The 25972-nt window shown below is 33.5% G+C and overlaps 1 protein-coding gene across 1 annotated transcript in view; it reads right to left on the bottom strand.

The window, feature by feature from the left end:
• Window positions 1–25972, bottom strand: part of UBR3 (ubiquitin protein ligase E3 component n-recognin 3) — a 229040-nt gene that overhangs the window by 57117 nt on the left and 145951 nt on the right. The window contains exons 27-31 of the mRNA XM_077751180.1: window positions 20296–20429; window positions 14372–14431; window positions 9976–10176; window positions 8606–8742; window positions 2162–2247 (exon numbers count right to left, since the gene is read on the bottom strand). Coding sequence (XP_077607306.1) covers window positions 2162–2247; window positions 8606–8742; window positions 9976–10176; window positions 14372–14431; window positions 20296–20429 — 618 coding nt within the window. The remainder of the gene's footprint in view (window positions 1–2161; window positions 2248–8605; window positions 8743–9975; window positions 10177–14371; window positions 14432–20295; window positions 20430–25972) is intronic.

Below are 25972 nucleotides of genomic sequence, written 5' to 3'. Positions count from 1 at the left end.
TTTACAAGCTGTACCAGACAAATTTATTAAATCTTTTCTTGACTAATCTTCAGTTTACAAGAAGCTGTAATGGAACACCATTCCAAAGTATAAGTACCATACCATTTGCTTAATTAGTGGAGCACTTTCCTACACTTTCCCCAAAATATTATGAAAAAAAAGACACTTTAAAAATGTGATATTTAAAAAGTTAACAGAGAACAATAAATGGAAACAAGAAAAGACTGACTTAAAAGGAGTCTCTAGAAAAAAGACAGAATTTTTCTTTAATAATACCATTAAAGTTCTACTGGAAAATGAAAAAATGAAATATTTGATCTAAGGTCCTAAAACACACCATCAACTTAAGTTTGAGTTTGAGCTAGACTTGTGTAAACAACACGTGCAAAACAGTGGGATTTTATACAACATAAAATATATTCTACATTAGGATAAATAACGCAATGCATAAACAATTGAACAATAATAAATCATATGGAAACTAAAAATAAAAATCACCATGTTGTACAACCTAAATATATAGAATTGTATACAATATAATTTGTCAATCATACTTCAATAAAGCTGGGGGGTAGAGACTAACATAAATCATAAGAGGAAAAAGAAAAACCAAAAATAGTATTGAATTTATATTTAGGATGATCATGACCTTTTCTTTATTGGCACATTATAATTTCTTATTCATTAAAGGGGGAAATAAAAAGAAAGTGGAAGTAAGTATCAATTTAATAATTTTAAATAAAATTAAGGATATTAATTGAGGTGGATGCTGCTAGGATTTTCCTACTATTTTTAAGATTATGAATAAATTTATNGGGGGGTGGGGGGGGATGGATGAAGTAGAGCTTTTCAACATAAAACTGAAATTCCTTTACTAAATACTTTCTAATATAACAGTTTCTGGAGTATTATTAGCCAATGCCAAACATCAATTAAGAATAAATTAATAAGAAAAAATAATTTAAATAAGTGAACTTATAGTTTTTGCTAATTCAAACAGTCTGGAAGCTAAAACTCTTATGTATCAACAACTTCTCCTTTAGAACATAATATTAAATCACTGGGTATAAGTAGGGTTTAAATATATACAAAAGTTAATAAAACTAGGTATTCAGTAATAAATAACTTCCAAAATCTTATATTTCTAGGAATCAAGTGATAACCCAAAATAAAATATCAAAATTTAATACAACTAGTAAGAATTTTTAAAGTAACTTAGTTGAAACTTCACACAAATTCGTACCTTCATGATGTTTTGATCAGTCCTTTGAAATCATCCCAAAATCACATATATATTTACAATAATACATATACATTTTTGAAAAACCTATGCGTTGATAATTTTTAATAAACTACTAATATTTTTAGCATTTAAGAAAATATATCCATTTTTAAAAGAATACATTATATATTTTAAACAATTTTTATTTCCTGTACTGATCATGTTAGGTAACATTTGGGCTCCAGTGATTGGGGAACAATAATTAACTGTACATGACATTAAGTAATATTATTCCTAGTTAATTCTCTGAACAATGACTAAATAGTGATAGCATCAAACCCATACTCATGAAAATCTACTTTAAGTACCAAATGACACTTGTCTCAAATTTACCCTTATAAAAAGTACTGAAAAATCATGCTTATTTTACAATATAAAGTATTCTCATAAATAAAAGCAAACATTCACAATTTTTATATAGTTTAATGTCCACATCAAAATAGAGTGCAAATGCCTTCATTAACAGCAGCACTATGTACTACAGGAATATGTAGGCAACACAAATTAACTTATAAAAAGATTTTTAAAATCTAGACAGTGTAAAACTTCTTTAAAAGAATTTGTTTGAAGATAATTTTTTATAGCTGAGAATACTACATTATTTTAATTTTGAGCCACTGTAAATCTGATCTATTGGCATGGCATTTATTTACTGAGATTCATAGTATAGAAAGAGCTAAATATTCACATGATTCTTTTAAGTACAAGATAAACCATTTAAAGCATATAATCAGCATTACAACTGATTGCATGGAACATAAAAAGAATGCGAAAATATATCAAAAGACCACTTTCCCAGAAGAGGCTTTCAGAAATGACATAGTTAAAAATGTTTTTAAAATAAAAATGTTTTTAAATTTAGCACTATTTACTACTTACTTAAGCAAGACCTTTTGCCAGCTGTGCTTGCACCACCTGAACACAAATTGCCTCCCCGATGAATTAATTCAAGTTCCAAATTGGTTCTGTAAGTAAAGCATTAAAATAGAACTCAATTAGGCTGAAGCAATACTTTTTGTTTTACTGATATGTCTGAATCAACCTAAATAATAAAGTTCTTCAACTTTATTATTTGCCAATGAATAGTTTATGTAATATCCATAATAATATTTATCTGATATTATATATATAAATAAAAAGGGATCTGTAGCTCTGGATCCTGGCTACCTGAATGCCACAACAAGGTACATATCTGAGTGGCAAATGAAAATTAAAATAAATAAATAAATAAAAGGAAATCGTTGATCTATCCTTATTTATATGTTCATATTTATAATGTGCAAAGCTACACACATCACAATGTAATTGCAGCAAAATCCCAAATGTTGGCAAATACTAAAAACTAGGCCTTAAGGAAAACAACAGCAGCACATTTCATGAACCTGCACATGAATGTAATGAAAGAGTTTGTACCCAACTGTTAGCCACTGAATAGGTGGGCACACCAACTTGTCTATCAGAGCAATAGTTATCACTCACTGGAGCTTAGATGGTATCAGGATTCAATATTAGAATCACTAACATCAAAGTGGCTATGAACAACACATATAATTAACAACAGTCTCTTCTATGGACTTCTGAAATCACAGTTTTATAAAGTACATGTGTAACTACTGACACTGCTAAACATCAATAATGTTCAGATAGACCTGAAATTATATATTTAGCAATTATTAGCTTACAGAATAACAACAGTTAAACTGACATTTCAAAAATCAAATTGTTTACTCAAAAACAATAAAATAAAATAGCCAGTGAATTTTGCCAGAATAATAAATGAAAATCCGAGTGATAAAATGCGTGTATATTTACTTCAACTGTATTAATAAACTTAAACACACCTTTATTTGCCACAACTAAAACTGAATCACCTAATTTATATCCAAGATATGCATTTGACACTAACAGTGAGATATCCACATCTTAAAAAAAAAAAAGGCAAAATTTCAAGCTTACTCTGTAAATGAATTCAAGGAAGAGTATTATCCTATTTTACTTAAAACAGTCTGAACTGGTTTGGGTTGTATTTTGAACACAGAATGTTTTTGAAACATTATTTTCATATATGTACTTATAAATGCAAACTGTTAAATTCATATTCCTAAGTCTGTACATTTGCCACCCATTTCTAAAGGAATGCTTTAATCCTCTCTACTGGGGCAGGGGAAAAGCAATTTAACATTGATAATGTTCCTGCTCAGAGCTCCATCTGGTTGCTGCTGATAAGGGCATCTGTGTGACAAGGGAATTTTCCACCCTTCAGGCGATTTGCATTGCTCACTGAACTTCTAAAAACCTACCAGCAAGGAAGCAGGGACAAGGATTTCATATTAGTGGACAGAAAGCGAGCGGAGACCAGCATGTGTTCCTTCATCAAGGGAATATAAATGAGATCAATATATTTTGTTTTCACAAATCTTCTGTTGCCTAATCTGTAGAAAAAAATTAATGGCTATATTCTCTTATAAAAACTAAGATTTCCTAGATTGTACTTTTAAAAGAGCTAACCAGAAACATGATCAATTCTTACAAACGAATGTCAGAACCAGAATGTCAACTTTTATTTTAGCACAGTTTGCAAAAATATTCATTAAAATATAAATAAAAGAATAGAATTCAACCATCAAACAAAATACTTTTAAGGATCACAAACATGTTACCAGGAATTTGATTTTAAAGACTATTTGAAAGAAAATTACTAAATGTNAACATCTCTCCTCTGACATTAAAACACACACACACACACACACACACACACACACACAGCCCCACCTACCCAAAACATTAGTATCATGTAATAATTTAGGACTTTAAAAATCAATATGTCAGAGACCCCTCAGCTTTTTCTTATTTCATTTACAGCAAAACTGGCCCTTTAAGACTTGCTAGAGAAAAAACATACAAACGTGTCACGTGCCCCATGTTTGATTTTCCCTTACTGTTGAAGATCCCAACACAGTATTCTGTTTCTGCCATCCTGAATGGATGACATAAAGATTGTTCTCGGAGAAAAGTAGATTCTACTTTCTATATTTCTAACACATGTCCATTAGTTTGGAAAGAAAAAAAATGAATAAAAAAGTCTCTGTATCTGAAACAATACTGAGAAAGATTGCTTCAAGCCTATCTTGGTGTCCACCTACATATACCACATAAAAACTCCAACTATGTTCCAGCTTCTTTTTGCATGACCAAGCTCTGCTTTCCTTTCTACCCTCCTCCACCCTCCCTTGGCACTAATTTCTATTTTTAAAGCAATAATTTGAAAAACAAATGTGTGTATACACATGCACACACAGAGACACTCAAACACACACTGGTATAGTGTGGGTTCAAGGCCTTAACCTACCCCTTACTGGGTGTACGAGTTACTCAATTTCTCAGAGAAAAAAAAATCTTCACCCATACCATAGCTTATATTATACAAGACTCAGCTCAAGCTCTACCTCCTTCAGTCAGGAAGAACTAATTCCTTTTTCTTGGGACAGGAAAGAAGCATTTCCACATACTTTATATTTCAATTTGTTCATCTTTCCAAGTTCTACAGCACTTTTTCAATATGATATTTTTTAAACAAACTGTATTCTGTTTTATACAGATTAATGTATATTCATTCTGTCTCTCCAACTACACTGTAAACTCCTGGAGAGCAAGGATCATTTCAGATAAAGCTTCTAAAGTCCTGATGGTACACAGCGAAGTGCTCAAAAACACGGTAGGAACTGGCAACCTCTTCGTTTTGGTATATAACCAATGATAAGAGTCTCTTCAGTCCCTGTAATTTATTCTCTTTCTTTTGCTGACCCTTTCTTCTATTCCCTTAAATTCAGCAGTGGGGAAAAAAAAAAAAAAGATGGGGGTTGTTATCAAAGACCATTTTTGGTTTTAAAATGGATAATTTGGTATTTTAGCACACATTCCTTTTACTTTGAACATAATTAGTTGATAACGTTTAAACTTACTAGGCAACTAATGTGTAAAGCAAGGCACTCATTCTAACTTTACCCACTGTGACTTAAAGATGTCTCTCTATCTACATCTCAGTTACTCATGTCTCATCTTTCCATTTCCATGTTTCTCACCATACAAACAGGCCAAATGCTACTCACCAATACCTTTAGGCTACATGTAACTTGAATCCAAAATCCTTGGAAAATCAGTTACTAAAATTAGTGTCATTTATTGTTTCAATAAAGAAGTAATGAATTGGTATTTAAGTGAAGAAAGCTTTCTTCCCCAAATTAACTTTCCATAATCCATCTGACTGACTGATCGTTGCAACAAACCATTTTTTGGAAATACAATAAAATGAGCATAGTAATTTTGATTAATTTTAGTGTAACAGAAAGATATCATTCCAACAATTTCTTCTCTGTTGCCCTCAAAAAATCCTCCAAGGCTGCTTCACCAGGCAAATAAAATGCAAAACAAAGAAATAATATATTGCCTTACCAAAAAACAAAATCTCTAAAACAATTATTAAAGTTAACAGCTTTTAGGCTACTTTACACCACTGGATGTATTTTGTTCCTAAACATCAGAAAGTTTAAGTTCCTTAAAGAGCAAACTAAATTACTCATTCAGTAGGGAGAAATTCAGCTCTGGGAAACAGGGTTGTAGTCCATTTGAATCACTAATGTCAAATACAAATAAATGTGCACATTCTAATGACTTATACGTTTAAGAATCACAATATTTAATTTAAAAGTTAAATACTTCAAAATAAGTTTATTTCTAGATACTTTACTTAAACATTTAAACATTTTTAAAATATTGCTAAATATTTTAATGCCTACCTTTTAGGAATGAAAATAATCATAATCTCATATGTACTTATGAAATAAGGCATACAATATGCTAGACATAAGATATTTATAAAAACATGGTTTCACACCTTGAGAAAATTACACCAGGATACAAAAATTACAAATACAATACACTTTCTTCCTGCAACTTATGCTTTTGTCAATTTTTTAGTTAATTTGGTGTTTGTTTGTTTTCTTTTTAATGACTAAGTAAAACTTAGGGAAGACATGAAATCTCACTGTGAGAACTTTACAATGGCCTGGGTAATTTTAAACAAAAAGGATAATGAGGTTTTTAAGGGTTATATACTTTCATTTTCAGAATTATTATCTTGTTGCTTTAGAGTTTATCATTAGCAATCAGAGAAAAATGGGAGGAAGAGAGAATATATTTTCTGTTTCTCTATATATACTCATAATAAATAACATTCGTCCCTTAAGAGAAAACCCAACATATGTCGGGTCTCCTATAAAGACTCTTATTAAAATGGCAAGCTTTTTTAAGTTATCTTACATATAAGAAAATAAGAATTTATATATTCAAGAAATAGGAATCTAAAATTTCCACTAAACTAAATTTAAATCAAGTTATTTATCATACTATAGAAAAATTCCAGACAGATCATTCCTATTCAACCAGAATTTTCTTACAAGGTCAATCCTAAGAAAATGAAAGGTATAGATAAGCAACATAAACAAAGTATTTACACACAAATGCATATATACACATATATAACATATATATAAATATACACATATGTACATACATGTATGTGTGTGTATGTGTGTATAGATACATACACAAACATACACATAGCATAACTGAGTTGGTCTATATTCATCTCAATCTTCTAAACCATTATTACCATAATATTGTATGTAAGTTTTTAAAACCTTGAAACCTTAGCAAAATTAAATCATATTCAATTTAGTTTTCACATAAAGTGTATTTTATTGCAAGTGTGCAGCTGGTAACTGTCCAGGCACAAAATGTTGAATTAACTGTTATATCTTTTCCTGAAGTATTCTGGATAAATAACAATAATAGTTTAGGAATGTGCAGACTAGAAAATTACTTCCCAATCCATTAGATCCTTTTACATCAATTTATGTCCAGCATCTGCATTCTTAAACCAAAGACTAATGTTTCCTTATCTTGAGCTCTAACCTGCTTGCAATTTTCTTAAGTCTGGTTCCTTTTTTCCTAGGTTCTAAAGACTGCATATAATTCATTTACTCTTACTATGCTCTGCTCCAGGAATAGGGCAGAGAGAATGGCCCTGATGAACCACATGCACATATGACCTATAAAATGTGAACACAGGGGAGGAAAAAGGAGGACAGTATTTGAAAGAATGATAGACCTTGACTCAGATCTGAGTTCTAGTCCTATAAGCCCCTAATTTTGCTGCATGATATTCAAGTTACATTATCTCTCTAAATGTTACCTATAATACTACTACTTGAGACAAAATATGAAGTATGCTTCTAAGGATATCCAAGGGTCTACAACATCAATTCTGACAGAATGTGTTTACAAGTTCCTAATTGTGCCTGCTTCTTCTCTATTTACTTCTTTTATGGTTCTCCATTTTCATTCAATTAGGTTTTCTAAAATTCCTATTTGGAACTATTTCTTAGGTACTGAACACCTACTCAGTCAATTAAACTAATCCTACCTAATTTGAAAGATGAGAAGTATTTACCTCTAATTTCTTGAGCCCCCTCTAGCTACTAATAAGGCTTAGAACATGCCTGATCTCTTGTTTTGGCTCCCTGATCTGATTTTCTAAACCACCTACAGTTTTCTAAGATATTACTAGATCTTTTACTAGCTTAAAACAAAGAAAATAAGTTCTTCTTACTTATAAATTAAAAAACAGGGGCGCCTGGGTGGCTTAGTCGGTTAAGCGTCCGACTTTCGCTTAGGTCATGATCTCGCGGTTTGTGGGTTCGAGCCCCGCATCGGGCTCTGTGCTGACTGCCAGCTCAGAGCCTGGAGCCTGTTTCAGAGTCTGTGATTCCCTCTCTCTCTGACCCTCCCCTGCTCACGCTGTCTCTCTCTCTCTCTCTCTCTCCTAGAAATAAATAAAAACATTTAAAAAAATTAAAAAAAATTAAAAAAAAAGCATTTGATATATACAATGTTTTTGTTTACAGTATTATCACTTTTTGATAGGACTTGAACAGTGATTTCTTAACAACACCCTTCACATATAATACTCAACTTGCTTTGAGGAAGACTGTCCCAAAATGTTAACAATATACTTTTTCCCACATATCCTATAATATATAAGAACACTTCACCCAATATTTCATTAAAATAAAAACTCTTCAGAAAATGAAGGAAACCTACATTTTTATGATCCTTTGAGGAGTTCTAAAACTAGCCATAATTTTAACCAACATAAAAAAGTATGTATCCTTTCTTCAAATAAATATGAATGGCAATAAATAAAACAAAAAATCAAACTATCAATAATAGGTAAATATTGAAGTACATAACATGTATACCTACCTAGCAACAGAATACATAAAGAGAAAATCATTGTCTGGTGAGCCTGGGGTCTTGCTATAATCTCTATATTTTTTCTGAGTGGTATTTTTGATATCTTTCATAACAGATTCCATTTCTTTACTTAAGTTGGTTTCTGACTGCAAAAAATGGAAACATACATATAAAGTTTATTCATATTCATTTTCTCTAATATAGTCTACATTACAATGTTTATCATGTGAATAGAGCAGGAAATTAAAGTTAAAAAGTTAAAACAGATGTACATTAGCTTTCTACGATAAATGTATTTATGAAGATAAAATAGATTAAGAAATATTTTCTCTCTTATCTTATCCTAATTCTGTATTGTGATTGGTTAACCCATAATCTAACCATGAACTAACCACACAAACCTATATTCTAAACAAATGAGTAGATGTCATTAAAATAATATTTTGGAATAGTTTTTATGTTTATAAACAACCTGATTTTCATTTAAGTTCATTTCTCAAACACTAATATTGATGTCCATTGCTTTAAGCATATTTTAAACACATAAAAATTTGGATCTACAAAAAAAGAAAACACAGACTCTAAAATTATAGTCTTCAACTGAGAAAGGAAACTTCCAGGAAATGAATTTTTCAGAGTAGCTTTTAACTATAAATTTCTGTCTCAGAAGTCAAATATTAATAGTTTTCATCAATTTACTGCTTAAAGTAGGCACAGCTATGCCTTCTTTCAGGGACCACATCATAAATCTGTATTAAAGGTGGAATATTTAAGTATTTAAATCAAATAAATAAATCCTACTGGATGGGATAAAAGATGGGTTCACTTATACCCATCAGTAAAAGAGACTGACTTGTGAAAGGTTCAGTCAAGTATATGATACTTTATCTAACACACACAGTGTATATAAATCCATAATTATACACATAAAAAGTGTATATGTGTAAATATATCATCTTAATCCTAATATACTTAATGGGTATATTTTAAAATGATTAGATTGTGCTTTACACTGTAAGGTATATATAACTATATATATGTGTGTGTGATTTATTTGTTTGGCTTTAAGATTTCAACATCTTAAAAAAGTGTAATCATATCTAAGCTTATAGGATTTCATGATCTGAAAGATGTATATTAAAACTGTAACAATTTAGATGAAAGAAAAATATAGTCTTTGGTAATAATTTGTTCCATTATTCTCATTTTTGTTTAGTAGTAACCAAAAACAAAAGAGAAAAACATCTAAAAGCAATTCCTATTAACTGCTTAAAGGTCCAGAGCAATTTAGAAATGGAATGAAAATGAAAGGCAGGAAAATGAGAGCTGAAAGCAGAGCTGAGGTTACCAGGATATTTCTGCCTTACACTGATGCTTACTGGGAAAGCTCCCGGCCGTCCCTGCAGCTCCTCCACTTCCTTTATGAGGTCTTGTATGCTTTTGTTACTAGGACGTTGCCAAAGGTTACTTTCCACATTACTTCCAGGATAACAAGGAAGAACACTGTTAGCAAACTGCCTACAGAGAGGACACGTGAATTCTCCTTTGTCCACTGAGAAGCCCTGAAGAACCTGGTCATTCTAAAAGATTAAATAAACATACAGATTTATAATGCACACCTCTACAGAAAACAAAACTTACACCATTACATTTTATAGTAAACAAATGAACCATACAAAAAAAAAAAAAAAAAGACACCTCTAGCGTGCCTAGGTGGCTCAGCCAGTTAGGCATCCAACTTCAGCTCAGGTCATGATCTCCCGGTTGGTGGGTTTGAGCTCTGCACTGAGCTCTCTGCTGTCAGCATGGAGCCCACTTCGGATCTATGTCCATCCCCCCCCTCCCCTTCCCCTGCTTGTGCATGCATGTGCTCTTTCTCTCTTGATGAAGAATTGACAACTTTTGAGAATTAAGCCAAAAAAATGTGATGTGTCTTTAACTGCCAAACACAACTGAGTGGACTTCATGCAGTGGATTTGTTTAGGATTAATGGATAGGGGAAAGATTCAGTTACAGTATTCAGAACGTAAGTGTAATAGGAGGGGAATTAATTAATTTAACACCGTTTCCTTCAGACATTTCTACTAGAATGAGGAGGAAAGAGAATTTTTTAAACAGAGACACATAAGTATATATGACTTGGAGGAAATTCTTGTTCACAAGAGACTACTATACATGCTAACTAACCAGAAAACTTAAGGCAGGAATCCAGACTGTTACATTTGTTCCTTTCTTTTGCCTGACATCACCACACTTCTATTTTGCTCTTCAGGCCATTGCTATTGTGTAGTCCTAACCGCTATATTACTCTTCTTCCCAGCAATCTCTTTCTTACTCTGCCACTAACCTAATGCTTTATCTCAAAATATGTTTTAGTGCATTAATGTAAATGTATAAATGCTACAATATGACCATTATCACAAACAAGACAAAAGTAATGAGCAAAAAAGGATACAAATAGAAGAAAATGAATTTGCCTATGGTTACACAGGTAATGACAATATCAGGATGAATTTAAATTTCCCCACTCTTTTGTTTTTAATTTTTTTATGTCTACTTATTTTCAGAGAGAGAGCACACACAAGTGGAAAGGGGCAAAGAGAAGGAGGGACAGAATCCCCAGCAGGCTCTGCATCATCAGCACAGGGCCAGATGTGGGACTTGAACCCATGAACCATGAGATCATAACCTGGGATGAGATCAAGAGTTGGACTCCTAAGTGACTGAGGCACCCAGGTGCCCCTAAATTTCTCCAATCTGAATTTAGTGCTCATTTGGTATATCTTGGATCTCAAATACTTTGACTAAAAAAACAAAATTCTACTTTTTTCACTTGTTGACATTGTTTTTAAGTTCTTAAAAATCTAACACCATGTCTTCTTAAATCCAATTCTACAAATATTTACTAAGCTCCTATCATGTGTCAAATGCTATGCCAGGTGATGGCATAAAGGCTTAAGCTACATCTTCACTTAAGGTCCTAATAATATAAAAGCAAATATAAACAAATAAATTATAATAATAGTGTGAAAAATACAACAAATCCTCAGAGGAGACTTGTGAGCTAAGTTTTAAAGATATACAAGAAGAGTATTCTAGAAGGTTGGGGCAAGGGTCATTGAAGGTCATTGTATAAGCTCCTCTATAACTTAATTTTAAAGAATGTTAGCTCACCCTCTTTGCCTTGATTGAAAGTAGATTCTTTCCTGAAGCCTCTCCAGAAGACTTCCCAAGTAGGCACTGCTCCTTTTCCCACATCCCTCACATCTCAGTATCCTTCTCATCTCCAGTGCTGGCTTGAGATTTAGTGACATCATCTTTTTCCTTTCTTTTTACTGTCATCCACTGCCTTCCATCACTGAAGACTTTGGTACCTAAATCAGTTTTCCTCATTGCTCCAAGTCCTGTCATCCTCCTATGCAACTTCAGTGTATATAGGGACAACCAATCTTATATCTTGGTCTATCAGCTCTTTGCCTCATTATTTCTTATGGCTTTGACCTCCACTCTACTCCAGCACCTGCTACCATGACTACCCTCTAATCCTGAAATGACCCCAAACTGTCCATATCTGAAAATATTAAATCCAAACAGCTTACATTCTGACTGCCAACTCCTAGCTGTTTTAGTTCCTCCTTTCTCTCACTTTATCAAGCCTTTCCTATCCTGCCTATACACTATAATCTACCACTTCAAGAATTCTTTGGTCAATACATCTCATTCCCTGTCCATATGTCCTTCCATCATACACACTCCACAAAACCCTACAAAATTAATCCAACGTATGGCTTTTCCAATTTTACACTCAAACGCTGTTAAAACTGAAATAACTTCTTGCTACAAACTGTTACCACCTCAACTGAGCCCTGAATATTTCCTGACAATTTTTCTCCAACATCCTATGAAGCACTCTCTCACCCAATTCCAAAGTGTTTTTTCCAAACCACTTCCTCACTTGTCAAGTCCCTTCACCTACTCAAGCCTTGCCCCTTTTACTCTAGAATCATAAAGCTACACTTCCTATCTCAGAAAGAAGAGTCATGACTGCTCCTTCAGCTTCCTGCCCTCTCCCATTCCAATATCCAATTAATAAATCCCATAAGTCCCTTCATCTACTTCCTTCTACCTTCTTTGCTAATATCTCCTAACTAGTCTTCCAACCATACTGCTGCAAGTGTGATCCACCTAATGTGACACTTATTCCCAATCAAAATCTTTCAATGATCAATGGATTCCTTCTTCCCTCTGACATTCCACATACTATCTCACCACATCCATAAGACCCTTCTTCTAAATATATTTCACATCTCTAAGCTTTTCATCTCCAGTGCCATGACTAACCCCAAGCCACCATCATCTTATACCTCCTAAATATCATTGCATTCTTTCTTACTCTTCTGCAATTCCACAATATCTACAAAATTGCCACAATGATCTTTCTGGACATATCTCTGTTTAAAAGTTTTAAATGAGTTGGAGTAAAGAAACTGATAAGAAAAAAATTGCAATAGTCAAGATGAGAGATGAAGGCATACACAAAAAGGCAGAAGAATAATGAAGTATAGTCAAGTGAGATTTAAAAGACAGGATTAATAGAACTTGCTAAATGACTGAATGTCATAGGGAAGGATAAGAAGGGAAAAATAGGAATCCACTGCTTCTGAGTTAGGAATCAGGGAATAGAGAAAGCCACGCTTTTAAGAAGTTGAGCTAAGAAAAAGAGAAAAAGTGCAGCTACAGGGGAATGTAAAATCAAGGGAAGGAATTCTGAATGGCAGGGACCTGAGCATCTTTATGGACTGAAAAAATAAAGAACAGAATGGGCAGAAAGCTTAAGATACAGAAGAAAAAGAGGTTACTTACTAATAGATCAAGAATCCTGAAGTGATGGGAGAAAGGAATATTACAGCATAAACAGAAAAATTATTCCTGAACAGAAGAAGGAATACTACACCTCAAAGAGTAGAGAAGAAAGGACTGGTTGGGATGCAGACTCATTTATCAGGGAACAGATGAGCAAAGTAGGAAGCTAAGGTACTGTGTAACAGAAAGCCACTGTTTTCCTGGTAACAAAGGAAGAGACTGAATCTGATAAGGGGAAAGGAATCTTGGGGTTTAGGCAAAAAGCCTGGGATGGGGAGTCAAAGGTTTGGAAGAGCTGCTGGGGACACTAAGAGAGGAAACTGATCAAACACAGGTAAACGAATTGATAAGTAATATCTACAATCTGTGACCCTAGTGTAAGCCACTATTATGGAGGAAACCACAAATTTACAGACATATTACTTAACTTAGTTTTATGATTTTTCTGGAGGGCTAGCTGCCTGGGTCTAAAATCAAGGGAGGAGAATTAAATGACTGATATTCAGAGCCGAACAGGCAGTGTACAAAAAAGTAAGGCTAGGAAAGAACTAACACTAGGGAAAATATAAAGGGGTTAAAAATCTAGAGATCTTGATGTCAGAAGCAAAACACACTCATGAAAATGAAATTAAGAGAATCTGCAGAGTAATCCTATAACAAAATGATATAGTCGGATATTAAAGCTTAATATTTTAGAGCTAGAGTAGCAAAGTCTAGAATTACTACCATGGAAATCAGTTGCTAAAGCAAAGTAAAAAAATAAAAATGAAATCCCGAAAGCTGAAGAGATCAGGGAATTATAAGGCTGGACAGTTAAAATGGCAATCAAAATCACCCAAGATGAACTAGGATGTATATGCTATAAAAACATTTAATACCTGGAAAGATACATACACATTTAAATCAACTTACCCGTAATGATTCCATGTAAGATTTATGACAATCTATATGNTGTTCTCGGCATTCAAGAGTCTCTCATGGTTTGCCTCCCTCTCTCTCCACATCTATTTCTTCCCTTCTTCTCCCCCATGGTCCTCCGTTAAGTTCCTCCTAATCCTCCTATACATGCAAATATATGGTATCTGTCTTCTTTGCCTGACTTATTTCACTCAGCATAACACCCTCAAGGTCCATCCATGTTGCTACACATGGCCAGATTTCATTCTTTCTCATTGCCATGTAGTACAATACAATTAATTTTAAAGGAGCATAAACATATCTATATTCACATAAACCTCTGAATGAGTTCATATTGTTATACTCATATGAACTTCCTATTTTCATGATATAAAGTAACATCCAACTTGACAACCCCAAGGCAGTATCTTTAAACTTGAAATATCATAAATTTCTAGCTTCCAAATATCCAGGCTCATAATGAAAGAGAATAACTATAAATTACACTTTATCTACCCCATGAAATATAAACTTTGGAGAATAGATTATAGTTCACTATAAACTATTCTGGTGTTGATTATTTTACCTGTTCTGTGATATGTGACTTTAACAACTTCTTTCTTTTACTATAATTTCAGTGTAGTTAACACACAGTGTTCTATTAGTTTCAGGTGTACAATATAGTGACACAACACTTCCATACATCACCCTGTGTTCATTACAAGTGCCCTCCTTAATCCTATTTCACCTCTCCTTCCCCACCCACCTCCCCTCTGGTAACATCAGTTTGTTCTCTATAGTGAAGAGTCTATTTCTTTGGTTGTCTTTCTCTCTCTTTTTTATTCCCTTGCTCATTTGTTTTGTTTCTTAAATTCCACATATGAGTGAAATCATATGATATCTGTCTTTCTCTGACTGATTTAAATATTTTGCTTAGCATAATACACTCTAGCTCCATCCATATTATTGCAAATGGCAAGATTTCATTCTATTTTATGTCTGAAAGGTAAGTATCCAAAATATATAAAGAACTTATCAAACTCAACACCCAAAAAATAATCCAATTTAAAAATGGGCAGAAGACATGAACAAACACTTCTCCAAAGAAGATATCCAGATGACCAACAGATACATGAAAAGATGCTCAACATTACTCATTATCAGGGAAATGTAAATCAAACTACAATGAGATATCACCTCACACTTGTCAGAATGGCTAAAATAAAAAACTCAAGAAACAACAGGTGTTGGTGAGGATATGGAGAAGATGGAACCCTCATCCACTGTTGGTGGGAATGCAAACTGGTACAGCCACTGTGGAAAACAGTATGGAGGTTCCTCCAAAAGTTAAAAATTGAACTACCCTATGACCCATTAATTACATTGTTGGGTATTTACCCCCAAACTACAAAAATCTAATTCAAAGGGATACATGCATGCCTATGTTAATAGCGGTATTATTTATAATAGGGAAATTATGGAAGCAGCCCAGTGTCCATCGATGGATGATGGACACTAGAATGATTCTCTGAGAGATTTAATCAGTAAATTCAACTACTCTCCAAACCACGATCACTTGCCTTAGTGACAGATACAACCACTCCAGTCCCAAGTAGAAATCTCTAGTTTGATGTCCTTCAGATAACATTAAAAAATATGTTATTGGGCGCCTGGGTGGCTCAGTTGGTTAAGCGTCAGACTTTTTTGATTTCAGCTCAGGTTATGATCTCACAGTTCATGGGATTGAGCCCTGTGTCGGGCTCCATGCTGACAGCACGGAGTCTGGGATTCTCTCTCTCCTTCTCTCTCTGCCCCTCCCCCATCCTCCACACTCTCTCATAATAAGTAAATAAGCATTTGTCTTAAATGTGTCATAAATGTGTCTTTTTTTTCCCCATGAATCTTTCTTTTCCTCTTGGTTTAAAAACTCTACAATCTATTCAGTCACCAAATCAGAAAGAAAAGAGTTATTCTGTATCACACTCTTTCCTTTACAGCATAGTATTAGCTCCCAAACTATACAGATTCTATCTCCTAAATAACTCATGATTTGGCCTCTCCTCTTCATTTCCATTATAACATTCATGTCTGCATCATTTACTGTGGGGGAGGAGGTTTTTCAATAAAGTTTCTTAACTGGTCGCCTTGATGCCAATTTCTTCTCTCCACAATGTATCACCCTCCATACATCTTTCTGAACTACATATTTGGTCATAAGATAACCCTAAAAAGTACCTTAACATTTACCATGGGTTTATTATAATATGCAATAAAGAAGGGACCCAGATTATATAAGCAACTACATACCCTTTTGAAATCTGTTCTAAAAGTTAATTGCTTTTATCTCCTTTCTCTTACATCCTCAACTCTTCCTTCTCTCCTCTACTAATTCCTTCTCTTCAACCTATAAATAGGCTTAGACTCTTCCTCCTAAAATAATTTTCTTTGAATTCTTATTTGGGCTCTACCAAACAGGATTTGGGCCTGAACTTGAGTTCAGTTCACCCTCCAGAGTCTGTAGTAAACAGATGTCCAGGCCAGAGCAATATTAGGGAAAAGGTCTAACATGGGTGATAGCATATGATGAAAAATTTGAGAGCACTAAAACTGAGTACACCTTTAAACTTTATTTTTACTTTGGAAAGAAATTTCTACAATATAATGTAAGATGACCAAATAATCTTTAAACAATAGTAAACAAAATTCTGACGTTAAATGAAGATTCTTCATGAACATCTCAAAGTTTAAAGTATTACACAATGCAAAATGCCTTCCCAGCCGATTTAAAGATGTGTAGCAGCACAAATCAAATACTCACAGCAGGAAAGCTAGTTTCTACTGTTACAAATCAGAAGACCAACAGGAGACCTGCTCATCTTTGTTTTATGTTTTAGAGCCGCTTGAAGTAGAAACAGATTTAGATCATTTTAGAATGGTTAGCAGTCAGCTAATAAACAAGCTGTTCTCTTTGGCAATGTATTACAAAAATGTAATTTATTTCACTTCTTTTTTTAATGTGTATTTATTTTGTTTTGAGGGAGAATGAGCAAGACAGAGAGAGCACCTTAGCACAAGCGGGGGAGAGACAGAGATAGAGACAAAGACAAAGACAGAGAATCCCAAGCAAGCTCTGCACTGCCAGCACAGAGCCCAACACAGGGCTCAATCTTACAAACCATGCAATCATGACATGAGTCGAAATCAAGAGCCAGATGGTTAATCAACTGAGCCACCCAGGTGCCCCTTTCATTTTAATAAATCAGTTAGCTTTTAAAACTAAAATCAGTAAGCCATTTGTCTATGTAACTGTTAGATTTTTTATTTAAATCAGAGTCAGAGCAAAAAGGCAGGAAGATATTTACTAACACGAGACTAATATTTTAGGAAGACTTCAACAATGTGCCCACACCACTGTGCTAAGAATTGCTTAACACTGAATCTTCACAGCCTCAATATTTATTAAAAAAATTACTAAAAAGGGAGTGAAAAGTTTATCAAGACCATTCAGTTATATATGGCAGAGTCCAAGTTCAAACCTAAGTCTGTCTCCAAAGTTTGAGTTCCCTCCCTACTCTGTCTTATCTCTCATAATATAATAATCCCAGTTTCAATAGTAGTACTGCCTTACACAACTAAAATTCTACAGGTTGACTCTGTAAAATGTATGCAACTGATGTGAAGAGAACAGTCACATAGTTCAATTCTGTAACCAGAATCAGAACCCATTAATAGAAACTCTTCTGCTGCATACAGTCTGTCTGCCTACCTGTCTACAAAACTCAGGTACTCTATTCTAGAGTAATTCAGTAAGAAATCCACTAAGCATCTACAACACACAAAGCATGTGCTAGTCCCTGAAGGGACCATAAAACCAATATAAGAATGGCACTACACCTCTAGAGGAATATAGTCCAGGAAGCACACCAGCTATATATAAAATAACATTATGAAAGTAAAAAACTATTGTGTAAAAATATATATATTTAAGAATAAAATCATACAATCTTTAACAGAAATACAACAGAGATTCTGTCCAGGTCAGAGTTCTTACGAAAAAGATGTTTTTTTCTAGAAATGAATAACAAATCTGGCTACTTTAAGAAAGAGATACCCTACTTTTTCTCTCCTTTATTAGATCTCCCCTTCCCTCAAATTTATTTTGTTCTTAAGTCTGGTTATATTTCCATTGTCTGTTTGGCTCTAGGATTCATCTCTACTCATCTATTCTAAAGTGATTCAAAATGATAAAATTCAGGATTATGACAACAAAATAAAATCTAAATAAAGGTGATAGTAAATTTCTGCAAAAGTGGAACTTAGCACAATTTCATTGTTTTCTTCAAAATGAAGATATTTATTATGATTAATAAAGTAATATATATATGCTGCAAAAAAATTTCAAAGACACAGAATAAAGAAAAAAGCATAAAAATGTGTGTGCATATGTATCCCTATATGCTCACACAGGCTTTTTGGTTTTTTGGGTTTTTTTTTTTTTTTTTGAGAGAGAGCACGAACAGAGCAGAGGGAAAGGGAGAGAGAATCTTAAGTAGGTTCCACACCCAGCATGGAGCCTGAGGCAGGGCTCAATCTCACAACCATGAGATCATGACTTAAGCAGAAATCAAGAGTCACATTTAACCAACTAAGCCACCCAGGCACCCTTCTTTTTCCAGGTAATAATAATTTCATTTTAAAGCCTCTGAAAATATATGGGAGCATGATCCTCACTACCTAACCCAAACTGCCTTATAAGGCCTAACTTGAGCCCTGTTAATGAGCTAGCCTGTATATTTAAAACACCACTAAATATTTATACTGGCCTTAATAACATGTAAAGTAATCTAAAGAAATTTCTAACCTGGTGGGTTACTGTATGAAAGATCATATGAGGCCTGTTTTATACATGAGAAAATTGAGTCCTAGTCTGTTTATTTGCCAAGCTTACATTGCTAAGCAATGGCAGAATCAGGACCAAGCCCCAGTTCTTCTCAACTGGAACTTTTTCTACTCTACACAATACCTCCCTGACTAGAGCCATCATTTTCTCCAGAAACCTTCTCCTCAGTCAAAACTACTAAACCACATCCTACTCTGACTCCCATCATTACAAGGTCAGTTATTGCTTATTCTAATTAAGTTTCTGTATTCCACATTTCCTACTAGTTTCTTCCATTTAATCCAGTTCATTATGGGCAAAAAAGAATCATATGTGGAAATCTATCAAGATAATCATTTCATATAGCTAACTAAAAATAATGTTTCACTTTATATTTTAACTAAGTTATTATTATATGTTTGCTTAATTCAAGATACAAAAAAACGACAACAGGTGAAAGAAAACCCCATTTAATAATCCACTGAGAGAATATTAAAAATGGTACAGAACTTTTATAAGGATGTTAACAATGTTGGTGCTATTAAATAAACTAAGTTCATCTTCTAAGACCTATAACACCTCAGTACTAGATATAGCCTTCAGATGGAAAGAGATGGAAAAAAATCTACCAAGTGAACAGCAAAAAACCATAGAAGCTATGAATTAATCTGTCTCTACTTTACATTTTAAAAGCACTATAATGAGATTTTATTGTATATCTTTAAAAGAAAGTAAAAGGAGGCAAAAATCTTCAAAAAATATGCATGCCATAACTAAAGGTTTTAGAGTTAATACTCATCATTCCATTAAACTGAATTTGTGTATCTTATAATAAATAACACTTAAAACATAGATATAACATTTGTAACCTGAAAAGTTTATTTATTACAGATTTCTATTTCCTTACTATCCATATATTAATTTTTTTTTCTAATAAACACCCAGATTCCAAATTAGAATGATATTTGGTAGAAGAAAAAATATGAAATAAAACTCTGGAGAGAAGTAAACATCAATTCTGCAGACAAAGTATCACTGTATGATAAAAAAGGGTACTTACATCTTTAAAATAACGCTGTAATAATGAAAGTCTCACATCATGAACTGCTGCACATGTATCCCAAGGGTAAATCTGCTCCTCCTCAGTGATAGGCAATTTTTTTGGCTCAATGTTGTCTCGGCACTGCCCCAAAACTACATAAACAACAGAAATAAGAGCTCATTAAATAATCAACCTGATTCAAAATGATTCACTAAGTAAAGCAGTTATTTATCATAAGCTACTCTAATTTTTCTACTACTAAATATTTTTCATGACCTAAGAAAAAGTGGTATTCTAACTTTCTTCTACAGAGTAAATAGGCATGAAATATGATAATATTTATTTTTTGAAATAACATTAAAATATTAGTATGAACTCTGGGTGGATGGATGGATGGATGATCAATCGATCAATCAACAGAGGATGAATGGTTTTCAAAATCTGTCCACTAAAGATGCCTAGAAGTTATGATTCTCCGGTATCAATAAACTTCATTTTTAAATATACTATTTCTCACTAAAAGGAAACAGAGATCCTTGAAGAAAAAGCTACATCCAGGGTTGGGGGAAAGTTCAAAGTGAGCCTGGAATTATACTGTAATAAAGAGCAAGGAAGTATTCAAATACTGAGGGGCCAGGTCATGAGGACCTTCAGGAGTTCTGATGGTCAAATTCAAGAGAATTTGAGTACTGAAAAGAATAATGATAGTAACAGATAACACATTCATTGATTCAGACAAGGAACATCAAGTAAATGGGTAAAGGGGTAAATTGTCAGAGTCTCAATGTATCATCCTATAGACTACCTACCACCATAACCAAGTGATCAAACTTGGTTAGCATTACCAATAATGGGACAAACTGTCACTATGAGCCTCCTAATGTGATGGACTGGGAGGGAACATCATCTATTAATGCCATTATCAAAAATGTTTACCTTAAACCTAATAAAGAAATAAATACACAAATCCAGAACATGAGATATTCTACAGAACAAAAGACCTAGATGCTCCAAAAAATTTTAAAGGGGCTGGAGAAACTGTTTTAGATTCAAGGAAACTAAAAAGAAATGACAATTAAGTGCAATGCATAATCTTTTTCTTGGATCAAGAAAAAAATCTGCTACAAAAAATATTATTGGGGGTGCACTTGGGTGGCTCAGTTGGGTAAGAGTCTGACTTGGTTAAGTTTCTGNCATATAATAAATATATTATTGGGACTATATATATTATTGGAACAATTGGGAGAATTTGAACATATTAGATATTATAATATTAAATTTCTTGGGTATGATAATATAGAAGAATATGGAAGAATATCCTTGTTCTTACAAGGATAAAACATCATGACATCTGCCATTTTCTTCTAAAAAGTATGTGTGCTTGTGTATATGAGTGTGTGTATAGATGAAAGGGAAAGAAAAACATGGCAACATGTTAATAATTGTTGAGTGCAAGTAAGACTATTCTGTAGATATAAAACTTTCAAAATGAAAGCTGGGAAAAGAGATATATAGCTAAAGGGCAAAAATAATACTATGATTTTATAACTGTAAAGCATCAAAGCACAAAAAAAGGGAGGGGGGATAGAAACATACACTGCCATATATTACTTAAGTCTCAGTAAGCATGGGAAGACAATTCTTAGGGAAGTAGTATCAGGTATATAAATGTGGACCCCAAGTTTTGAAGAGATTTACAGCAGCTGTAAAAAGAAGAGACAGAAGGAGGGAGATGCTAGCAACTAAAATGTAATTAGCTATATGACATATAATCCTCTTAATAGACTGCTGGATTTGGTTTGCTAGGATTTTGTTGAGGATTTCTGCATTTACATTCATAAGAGATACTAGTCTATCATTTTCTTTTCTTGTGATGTCTTTATCTGGCTTTGGTATTAGGGTATGGGTTTCATCGTAGAAGGAGTTAGGAAATGCTCCCTTCTCCTTATTTTTTTCTTTTCTTTTCTTTTTTTTGAGAAGTTTAAGAAGAACCGATGTTAATTTTTTCAATGTCTGGTAGCATTGTGAGTGAAGTTTCCTGGTCCTGAACTTTTATTTGTTGAGAAGTTTTTGATTACTGATTCACTTTCTTTACCTGTTTAATGTCTATTCAAATCTTCTATTTCTTCTTGAGTCAGTTTCAGTAGTTTCTATGTTTCTAGGAACTTATCCATTGTATCTAGGATATCAAATTTATTGACATAAAATTGTTCATAATATTCTTACAGTCTTTTTTATTTCTGTAAGGCCTATGGCAATGTCCCCAACCTTCATTTCTGATTTTAGTTATTTGTGTATTCTTTTATTCTTGGCCAGTCAAGCTGAAAATTGTCAATTTTGATGATATTTTCAAAAAAACAATTTTTGCTTTTGCTCTTTCTACTGTTTTCCTATTCTCTATTTCATTTATCTCTGCTCTAATCTTTATTATTTCCTTTCATCTGCTAGCTTTGGGTTTAGCTTGCTCTTCTTTCTCTAGTTTCTTAAAAGTGTAAAGTTAGGTTATTTATTTGGGATCTTTGTTTTTAATGTAAGCATTTACAGCTATAAATTTTCTTCTGTGCACTATTTTCCCACAGGTTTTGGTATATTGTGTTTCATTTTCAATCATTAAGTATCTTCTAATTTCACCTGTAATCTCTTCTTGACCCATTAGTTGCTCAAGAATTGTTATTTAATTTCCACCCATTTGTGAATTTTCCAGTTTTCCTTCTGTTACTGATTTCTAGTTTCATTCCACTGTGATCAGAGAAGATACTTTGGATGATTTCAATCTTTTTAAATGTATTAAGACTTGTTTGTAGCCTACTACATCATCTATCTTGGAGAATGTTCCATGTACAATTGAGAAAAATGTTTACTCTTGTTAGATAGAGCATTCTAAATAAATGTATTAGATTTAATTGTTTTATACTGTTGCTAAAGTGTTTTCTCATTTTTTGACCTTCTTCTGCTTAGTTATCCTATCCATTATTTAAAGTGGGGCACTGAAGTCTTCAACTATTATTGTAAAACTATTTCTCCCTCTATCAATTTTTGCTTCAGATATTTTGGGTCTCTGCTGTTTGGTACGCATGTTGTTTATAACTGTTTTATCTTCTTGATGGATTGATGCATTTATCAATATATAATGTCCTTTTTGCTCTTGCAACAATGTTTTACTTAAAATCTATTGTGTCTGACATTAGCATTACCATCCCAGCTCTCTGTTGGTTACTATTTGCATGGGATCTTTTTCAAAACCATTTTCAACCTAGTTGTGCCTTCAGATCTAAAATATCTAGGGGTGCCTGGTTGACTAAGTTGCTTGCACATCTAAGTTAATTTCAGCTCAGGTCATGATCTCACGGTTGTGAGACTGATCCCTAGGTAGGCTCTGCCCTGAGCATGGGGCCTGCTTAGAGTTCTCTCTTTCTCCCCCACCCTCTCCCCCTACCTGGCTGGAGCACTCTTTTTCTCTCTCAAAAACAAAAAAAGAAATAAAATGTCTCCCATAGACAGTCTATTCATGTTGCTTAATCTATTCTGTTAAGCTCTGCCTTTTAATTGAAGAGTTAAAAGCATTTATATCTCAAGTAATTAATTATTGATTTAGGAGGACTTAGTTTTGCCATTTTGCTATTTATTTTCTATTATGTTCCTCAATTTGTTTATTACTATTTTTGTGATTAATTGAATGTTCTCATATACCATATTGATTCCCTTCTCATTTCTTTCCTTTTCTATTTTCTTCTTAAATGGTTACCTTCACTTTCTAACAATCAAGTTGAAATTAATTTGAACTTAGTTTCAAAAGTATACAAAAATTCTGCTCCTTTACAGTTCCATCACCACTCCTTGCCCTTCATATTTTTACTTGTCTGCGTTTTTCTACAAGAACATTGATACTTGGTCTAAAAACCTCAATCTGCATTGCTTTCCAGATTTAGTTTCTTCTTATTAGATATATTTTTGGTTTTTTTATTACATATGGTTTTTTTAAAACATGATGAAGATTATAACACTGGCATTAATGTTGGACTTTCTTAAGTTCTGCAAAGACTGTGGAGACTAATAATATGGAAAAGATGATATAATATTGTATTCCTCTTCTATGGAGAACTGAATCTCCCCAAGTCAATAATATTTACAATGGGTATTCTGCACAATAGTGAGACAGCATACAAAGCAACACCTTTAGAACCCTTAACTTAGCAGTGTTTTGAAGAGTTCCTAATCAAAATATAATCCAGCACAAGTCTCAAATGTTAGACTAAGGGGAGAAATCATGGGACTCTTCTTTAATGCATGGTTTCAAAACAGGCCGATAAAGAATCAGTGGCTATAAAAAAGGTTTAGAGCAATAAGCACACCTAGCACCCAGTTTATGGTCTTCAAATACCATTTTCCACTAAAAGAAACTAGGGCTTCTTAGAGAAATGGCTGATTTCTGGGTCAGAAATGTGCAACTCGCCATGCCAAAACATGTAAATTTCCAAGTCTACAAAATTTGTGTCAAAAGAACTGAGGAAGTAACTTGAAGAGGCTCCCACTGAACAAAGATGGAAGAATATGATTCTCAACAAGAAATTAATTGCAACAGATCATATTGATTTAAAAAGTACTAATTAATTATTTTGGGGAAGGGCTAAAGAATGGCTATCTCAATATTTTAAGCACCAAGGGAAAAAATACAGTATTTACCCTGTCTTTTGTGTATAATGTATATCTCAGAGTAATAAAAATAGTTAAGTAAAATTTCTTTTATAGAATTATTTCAGCTAATAAATAACATGCAAAGAGTAAGATTTGTGGATGAACTGATGAATCTAGGCAATAATCACAATTCATTGCTAATATTTCAAAAACAGAGAGAAAATAGAGTGGATAGAACTAGTTAAGCATCACGAAGATACTTTCAGTAAAATTCAAAATGTTCTTAAATGACTTAATTTCTTCAAAAATGTAAAATATATGGGGATAGGAGGGCCTCTATTTGGAGGAGGGAGAAGGAAGAGGGGAGATGAAAAAAGAATTTATTAATTAAAAACTACAAGGAGACCCTATAGCTATAAATAGATTAATTAAAGTAAATAAGAAACAATTGGGGAATTTTGAACACTGACAAGGTATTTTACTATACTGAGAAACTAATTTACTTACAAATGACTGTAGTTAATCTAAAAAGCATGAACTTTCTTTTTAACGGAAACAGTGACATATTTACAGATGAAGTGAAGTAATATCTAGAATGTGCTTCAATATAATTCCGAGGAGGTGGGATAAATAAGGTTAGCCGATTTGTCACTGTTAAAGACTGATGGAGACCCGAAAAACAAATAATCCAGTGAAGAAATGGGCAGAAGATATGAACAGATACTTCTCCAAAGAGGACATCCAAATGGCCAACAGACACATCAGCATCCCTCCTCGTCAGGGAAATACAAATCAAAACCACACGGAGATACCACCTCATGCCGTTCAGAGTAGGTAAAATAAACAAATCAGGAGACTCTAGATGCTGCAGAGGATGTGGAGAAACGGGCACCCTCCTCCACTGTTGGTGGGAATGTAAACTGGTGCATCCCCTCTGGAAAACAGTGTGGAGGTTCCTCAAAAAATTAATAATAGAACTCCCCTATAACCCAGCAATAGCACTGCTAGGAATTTACCCAAGGGATACAGGAGTGCTGATACATAGGGGCACATGGACCCC

This window comes from Crocuta crocuta, unplaced genomic scaffold (assembly GCF_008692635.1).
Source record: "Crocuta crocuta isolate KB4526 unplaced genomic scaffold, BGI_CrCroc_1.0 scaffold219, whole genome shotgun sequence".
Taxonomy (NCBI): domain Eukaryota; kingdom Metazoa; phylum Chordata; class Mammalia; order Carnivora; family Hyaenidae; genus Crocuta; species Crocuta crocuta.
Note: the sequence above shows the minus strand (reverse complement) of the source record. Positions and strands in the feature narration are given on the sequence as shown.